At 37.2% G+C, this 8363-nt stretch overlaps 1 protein-coding gene across 1 annotated transcript; it reads left to right on the forward strand.

Moving 5' to 3' along the window:
• Window positions 1–5694: 5694 nt before the first annotated feature.
• LOC128202788 (uncharacterized) lies at window positions 5695–7702 on the forward strand. The gene is made up of 3 exons (XM_052903922.1): window positions 5695–6000; window positions 6234–6430; window positions 6649–7702. Exons 1-3 carry the CDS (start codon window positions 5863–5865, stop codon window positions 7700–7702), a joined length of 1389 nt encoding a protein of 462 aa, XP_052759882.1. The 5' UTR covers window positions 5695–5862.
• The last annotated feature ends 661 nt before the right edge of the window (window positions 7703–8363 follow it).

Genomic DNA, 8363 nt, shown 5'->3' on the forward strand with positions numbered 1-8363 from the left:
AGAAAACATGTATATGCAGTTATTTCTATTTAATAACTTTATTAATTTAAAGATTGTTTATTTAAATAAGACCAAAACCGTTATTCAATCATAATGCAGAACTTAATTAACTTTCTGTTGTTTATATGGACATATTAAAATGAGTATTATATATAAACTTGGCAGAATCCACCAAGCTTCCTTATGATAACACCGACATCAATCCTAACTTTTCGGAAACGTTTGCAAAAAGTCGAGGGTTATTGTTGATAGCTTTTTGCGTTACACACACGAATTTCATTGCGAAGTTTAATGATTGCGAGATGCCAAAGAAAAAAGGATAAACTAATTTTTTAGGGTGAAAAAGCCGTAACCACCTTGATATTAATTCCCAACAAAATATTTTGTAAAGCATTTCTTAATTGCAATCATTTTTTACTCGATGTAAATAAAAAAATTGTGAAAGTGAGAACTGACAATATCGATTTTAGAACTGGTAAAACAAGAAATTAAAAAGTTACCTCTATCTTTCACTACCAAGTACCCTTCGAAATGTTGCTTTTGATTATCTACTAGTCTCACACAGGATATGTATTTTATTTTGCGATTCAAATTTTGTAAGAATCCTGAAGTCCGCTTCATTTTCATTAATCACGGCTAATGTTCCATAAATAGGAAAATACACGCAACCGTACGTAATTAACAACAACGTTAGCCACGCAAGTTCAAATGTTTTCTGGGTAAATATTCCAGCTATCTGTTATAAATGAACATGTATGTCTAGCCGTAATGGTCTCCGTGTGGACATATTGAGAAACACACGACAGGAATTATTAAAGGGTAAGGTTCGCAGAGGGAAATCTGACCAGATTGGCACACGATAAGGCGAGATTTTTAAGGCCCTTCTTAATATTGCCTAAAGATTATTCATGTTTATCTCAGAACGAGTCTAACTAAGCAAGCTGTCTAGCTGCTTCCCTAGTAATTTGTATAGTTATGCATGTAGGAAGCAATAAGACCAGCATATTATACACCGTGATTTAGATTTAATACTAGCTTTAGTCATATCAATACACATCCCGGAGATTTCTGATATTACCAGGATTGATATGATGGTCAGGATGTTTCAGTGGTTGTTTTGTTTATTTTGTTTACAAACTTGCTTAGTTAGCGTTTAGTTTTATATTTGTGTTGCATCATTTTTTTTACAAGGAGTATGCGGTGTACAGAAAGTAACATAGAATATGTTCACCGTTTACCATTGCTGTGTGAAGTGTAAAATAAAGAGAACAAAATCAATTAAATAATTTCTAATGACTTTCAAATTATTTTATATTTTTTGGCTGTTTCAGGCTAATTCGAATTTACGCTCCACCAAAATGTCCAGCTCCAAAGGTTGCTAAGAAAAAACCGAAGTACGAAATTCCGTGTCACACATTTGTTAAAGTATATAAATTCGCCCGTATTTTATTTTATAGCCTGGAACGTCGAATGATATGCTTTAGGAATCTACAAGAAACATCAATAAATTTAGGGCAGAACGCACATTCTTCAGGCGGAACGCACTGATTCCACGCCGATTCCGCCTCAGTTCAGGCCTTTATCCACCCTTTATTCGTAATGGTACCCAATACCACTACCGCTACAACTACCTACTATCACTACCTTATAATACTACAATTTTAACTATCACTACCTATTTCCACTACCTACACCTACTACAACAACAACTGTCATTTCTACTACCTGATAGCTACGAGCACTACCTAATACCAATAACTATATCCACTACTACTACATACATGTACTGCTATTATCACTACAACTACTACTAACACTACCTATACCCTACTACCATTACCACTTCCTTCTACCACTACAACTATAATTACAGTATATATATCTTATACTACCACTACCTACTACCACTACCACTACCACATCCACTACCTAATACTACTACTATTTTAACGTCCACATCCGCTGATACGACCAGTACCTACTGCGACTACAACTACCACTACAACTTCCACTACCCACTACCACTACAACCTTCACTTATACTACGACTACCTTCTACCACTACCACTAACACATCCACAACCTAATACTACTTCCATTTCAACTTCCACCTTCACTGATATGGCCACTACCTACTGCAACTACCACTACAACTACCGCTACAACATCCACCAGAACCGTTACTTATACTACCACTACCTACTACCACCACCACATCCACTACTACCATTTCAACTTCCACATTCACTGATACGGCCAAAGCCTACTACCACTACAACATCCATTTAGACTTCCACTACCTACTACCACTATGAGTACCACATCCACTACCTAATGCTCTCGAAGATATCTCCGGAACCAAAAATGATAGGAGGTTGGTACTGGTACCACTTCCGCTACAACTACCACATCCACTATCTAATACTACTACCATTTCAACTTCAACCTCCATTGGCACGGCCATTACCTACTGCCACTATCACTACAACTACCACTCCCTACTAAAATTACGACCCCCACTTACTACCACTACCTACTATATCTACCACTACCACATCTACTACATAATACTACTACCATCTCAACATCCACCTCCAGTGAAACGGCCACTACCTTCTGCCACTACCACTACCATAACTACTACCACTACCATAACTACTTCCACTACTAACTACCACTACAGCCTCAACCTATACTATCCACTACCACCACCACATCCACTTCCTAATACTACTGCCATTTCAACATCCACCTCCAATGAAACGGCCACTACCTTCTGCCACTACCACTACCATAACTACTACCACTACCATAACTACTTCCACTACTAACTACCACTACAGCCTCAACCTATACTATCCACTACCACCACCACATCCACTTCCTAATACTACTACCATTTCAACATCCACCTCCAATGAAACGGCCACTACCTTCTGCCACTACCACTACCATAACTACTACCACCACCACATCCACTTCCTAATACTACTGCCATTTCAACTTCCACATCCACTGATACGGCCACTGTTTACTACAACTACCTACTACCACTTCTACTTCCACTATCTACTAGTACTACTACTACTACTACTACTACAATCTCCTTTAGTACTACCATTACCTACTACCATACCACTACCTCCTTCCATAACCTACTTCATACTACCACTACCAGCTCAACTAGTGCTACCAGTACCACTAGTACGACCACTACAAAACACAAATTCCACCTCAACTAGTACAACAACTTCTTACTACCACTTCCACCGCCTACTACCACAGCCTAGTTCCTACTATAACTACCACTACCTTCTTCCACTGCCACTACTACATTCTCACAAAACTGCTCATGAACTTGATCTTGGCATGTGAGTGAACATATTAAACAAAACATAGTACTACTACTACTGCTACTGCTACTGCCACTGCTGCTGCAACTGCTACTGCTACTGCTACTGCTACTACTATCATATCCGTGTTTGCTTTGATAATTAAAGTCAAATGAGTGAAACTATAACCAATTAAAAAGCTCAACTTATTGCATGGCGATATAATTTATATGTGTAAAACATTTAGATCAAGGATAAAGGGTAAAGGTAAGAGTTATTTTAATAGCAGAGATTGAATGAAATATATTTATATGCATGTTATAAGGACCATTCAGCACATCTTGGTAATATCCAATCAATAATGAATCAGGTGAAACTTCCATTTTTGCTACAGATACATGTTGATTTCTTTTTGTGAAAAATCGTTTGTCTCCCCAATAATGTTTTCGTAGGTGACAAATAATTAATAATGGACATGACATTTGTACTTTTGGACTGGAGTAGAACACACTGGTCATGACCACCCTGTATACCAAGTATAAAGTTCCTGGTTCCAAGTCTAAATTTCCTTTGTCCAAGCGTTCTTTAGATATCGAGCAGAAAGAAGAGTAACGTACAGACTAGTGACATTTTTTCACTTGAAGGTCACTGTCACCTGGCACATCTGACCTCAAAATAAATAAAGCTCATCTACTAATCAAGACCAACTAGTATGAGTGTCCTGGCCACAAGCGTTCTTCAGTTACTAAGCGGAAACCTTGACCACCCACCGACCGACCGACCGACCGACCGACCGGCTGTCTGACTGACTGAATGAATGACTGACTAAATGACTGACTGATTGACTGACTGATTTACATCATACTTACTCTTTTTCTCTATTTCGGAAAGTGAGTTGTCTTTTTTAAGGATTTCTGTTTCCACTGGAACAAGTTGGTTTGCAAAAGAGCTCCAAACCAATTCGATCTGAAATATATGCTACTATTATATAAGGGGCACTGCCCAGGTCTTTGATCTACAGGTTTGACAGAAACAGTGTCAAACTTATCACTACATTGAGCTTACTGCGGGCTTGAACGTAGATTGCAACCACGTGAAGTTTCGGGTAATAGTTATTGAAACTATACTAATGCGCTCTAGCACAATGTGGAACTATTTTACTAAAGAAATGTTACCTCTTCTTGTTGAAAATCCGAAAGAGCTTTCTCATAATTTTGCCGAACCTTGGTGAGGTCTTGTTTGAACTGCTTATAGCCCCCGATAACTTCATATCTTTTGAACCGTAATCCTTTTTGCAAATTGTCGTATGACTTCAAACTGAACAACCGGTCTTTGAAATGTTTCTCTTTTTCCGCATCATTCTTTTCTTCCAATTGTGACAAGAACAGCAACATTTCCATCTGTTTTAAGTAAATAAGGCCTGACGTAAAAAATCAGAGAGAGAGGAAGAGTGTGCTTGGTAACTTCACATTCGCCAAATTTCGACAATTTCAAAGAGAGAGAGAGAGAGAGAGAGAGAGAGAGAGAGAGAGAGAGAGAGCATACACAATCATTTGAGTTAACTGTCAATTCAAGGGCCTTAACTTTGGAATGGATGCCACGACCTGGCAGCTTACTCTGGTTGTTTGGAATAGCAGTGCTAGGTAAACACGTTCATTGTACTGTCCAAACTAGAGAGCGGAAATGAAAGTTTGCGACTGTGGTTGATGACGCCGATAGAAAATGGACTTCTACCCAGGCGACATTACTATGAATATTATGTTATTGTAGAACTTGGAATACTTACCTCAGCATCCCTTTCAACAACATTGGCGGTATAATCGACAACATTTGTACGAATGTATTTACGCGTAGACGTCCGATATTTAGCGCAGCGCTCTTTTAACGATGCTGATGGAAGAGGTAACTGTAATTTCTCCATTTGGGCGTGAAACATGTGGATGCCCTTTTCTTTCACTTTTTGATTTTCGAGCTTAGCAACCACTGTAAATGCATCGTCAACATTTGGCACTTCTCCGCAAGAATGGCAAAGACTGCAAATACACACCTTTTTGTATGTTTACCCGAAAATGACATGTAAGGAAGAGTGTTAGGGTAGTTGCTGAATATTAAGACTGCTCTTTTCACATGGTTTTGCTTTCCAAATATATGGCTTTCAACCCTTGAATTTTTTGTAACGAATAGTACTTTCGAATAAAAAGGAATTGACTGAAATAGTCTTAACTTTGATATATTGTCCTTTCCGATAACTCGATTATCTTTCCCTGAATACTCTTCAAGTGGGCATGCGCAAAAAGCGGAAATTTACTTCCGGGGACTACACAAACCAGGAAGTAAACAGCAACAAGTGAAAATGGAAAGTAAAGATTCAAAACTAATAAAGAAAACGGGCAGGAAAACCCCTAAGTACTGTTGTATTTGTAAAGGAATTTACAGAGGAAAGGTTATTGATGGGAGAAAAGTGTCATTGCACCGTTTTCCTCAGAACAAACGTTTAAAACGTGTGTGGGTGCAGCGATGTAAAACGGTCATGAGATCGTTCCAGTGGAATGAACACAGACGATTGTGTAGTGAGCATTTTGTTGGCTTCAGAGGACCTTCATTCCAGCATACACTTCCATCTATGTTTCCAACTGAGACTGGTGCTACCAAAACCTTCCAGCCAACGGTATTTTTTATTTCTTATATTAGTTTAAGTTCTTCCTTACATGCACCTCAAAATGAATTATGTTATATCAACGGTGCTTAAAAACAATGTCACAGCACTTATTTGTAAATTTTGTAATTTAAGAAATGATTAAAGAATTGTTTTCAAATACAGCCTGGAAAAATGTGTACCATATAGCCTGGCAGATTTTGTACTAAAACATTTATCTTATACAGTTTCATTTGCAATTTCAGCTCCTTGATGAAGACGTAGGTGATGATGATGATGGTGATACGGTCAATGACGATTTAGACCTAGAACTGTCAAATGATGATAGTATACAGCCACAACTGTCATTTGTATCCCCTTCCGGGCATGCCATTGATACCTCTGTCCACCTGCATGATTACTGCATGGGACCAGTACTACAGCCACAGAATCAGTCCTTTAGGTATTGTTCAATATATATATATATTGCTTCTTGTGCTATGAAATCGATCTGATAAGTTAATTACTTCTGATCATTTTTCTTCATTCTTTAACAAAAATAGGAAAATTTAAGTGTTTGTAAATGTTTAAGGCCAAAAAAACAAACATTTGGTTAGGGTTACCAGACTGTACATGTAAGATGTGGTAAATGGGTACATGATCAATTTGTATATGTTTCAGATGTTGTGACACACAGACTGAGAACAACTGTGCAGTGATGGAAGTACAAACTGAAGAAAGTTTCCTGGGAAAAACAGCAGACTTCAGTTCACAAACAGAACATTCTACTAGAGACTTTGGTGTACAATGTCAGCTACCTATGCTCACATATGATGACGTAAAATACAATGACGATTTGGTCAGTTTTTACACCGGAATCCCTAATCGAGTTGTGTTTGAAGCTTTGTTTGATGAAATCAAGGATGAAGCTGAAGTGCGGACATCAAGGCGGAAACTTAACTATAAAGATTCAGATGGAGGACGGCCAAGAACTCTAAGTGTTCTGGATGAATTTTTCATGGTGCTGATGCGCCTACGTCTAGGTCTGTTATTTGAAGATCTAGGTACTAGGTTTTGCATATCCACTTCACAATGTAGTGACATTGTTGAAAGATGGATCAACTATTTACATGTACAATTATCCTTTCTTGTTCAATGGCCATCTCGTGAGGTAGTGAAAAATAACATGCCTGAACAATTTAAAGAGAAATATTCTAACACTAGAATTATTATCGACTGCACTGAAATTTACAGTGAAACATCCAGTTCTCTTTCTTTGAAAAGTTTAATGTACAGTGATTACAAGTCTCACATGACTCATAAGATTTTGGTGGGTATAAGCCCAAATGGTGTTGTAACTTTTGTTTCTGACTGTTGGGTGGGCTGTACCAGTGACAAGAAACTCACAGAAAAATGTGGACTCTTGGACTTGCTTGAAGAAGGAGACGCCATAATGGTTGATAAGGGTTTCACTATTACAGACCTTACTACTCCAAGAGGCATTCATCTCATTATTCCACCATTTAAACAGAAAGGAAAACAATTCTCTAAACGTGAGGTTCTCCTTACAAAAGATATTGCAAGTTTACGAATACATGTTGAAAGGCAAATGGAGAGAATCAAGAACTTTCGAATATTGCATGGCAATATTCCTATAACACAGTCAAGGAGAATTTCTAAAGTGTTCAAAATATGCACATATTTGACAAATCTATGGCCACCACTTGTTCAATAATAACTCATGTGTCAATGAAAGCGTTTGTATATATCAAGCATTAGATTTAGGGATAAAAACTTGTATACTTCTAACTAGAACAATGAAATTACAATTTTGTTTTAAAATCATTTTTTCGAGCAAGTTATATGATAACATATGAGATTACACATTTGATTCAGGTTTGACAAAAATGGATAAGGAAATATGCTCATGTGAATGGATTTCAAGATTTGATTTGAAACATGTATGCATTAACTGATCAATTTATTGATATAATTTTTTGTTTGTGAAACATCTGCTTTGTATTTTGTGGTTTTATTATTTGTAACATTTCTAAGAATAAAAGTCAAAGATCACTTATTAAGTTTGGCTCTGAAATGAGTTTTTTTTTATTTGCCATGTGTAATTGATCTACCACGTACTTCAAATCATTAGTATTGAATTGCTTAAAGGATTTTTCAGTATGAACCATTTTCATATCAGTTTCATAATTGAACTAAGTGGAAATAAGAATAGGCAAGAGTGCCATAGATCAAACTGAAATGCCCGACAAATGTTAACTTTAAGATACATTAGATTAAAAAAACTAGCCCCATGCTAAATATGTCCCAATGTTTAAAGGGACTGTACACCAGATTGGCACCAATAAAGTTTTTTTCTGTAACAAATCTCAGGACAA

This window comes from Mya arenaria, chromosome 9 (assembly GCF_026914265.1).
Source record: "Mya arenaria isolate MELC-2E11 chromosome 9, ASM2691426v1".
NCBI lineage: Eukaryota > Metazoa > Mollusca > Bivalvia > Myida > Myidae > Mya > Mya arenaria.

Coding starts and splice junctions, on each gene's coding strand:
- LOC128202788 (XM_052903922.1), top strand. CDS start 5,863: ATGAGATCGTTCCAGTGGAATGAACACAGACGATTGTGTAGTGAGCAT. Junction 6,001..6,233: donor CCAAAACCTTCCAGCCAACG/GTATTTTTTATT, acceptor TTGCAATTTCAG/CTCCTTGATGAAGACGTAGG. Junction 6,431..6,648: donor CCACAGAATCAGTCCTTTAG/GTATTGTTCAAT, acceptor TATATGTTTCAG/ATGTTGTGACACACAGACTG.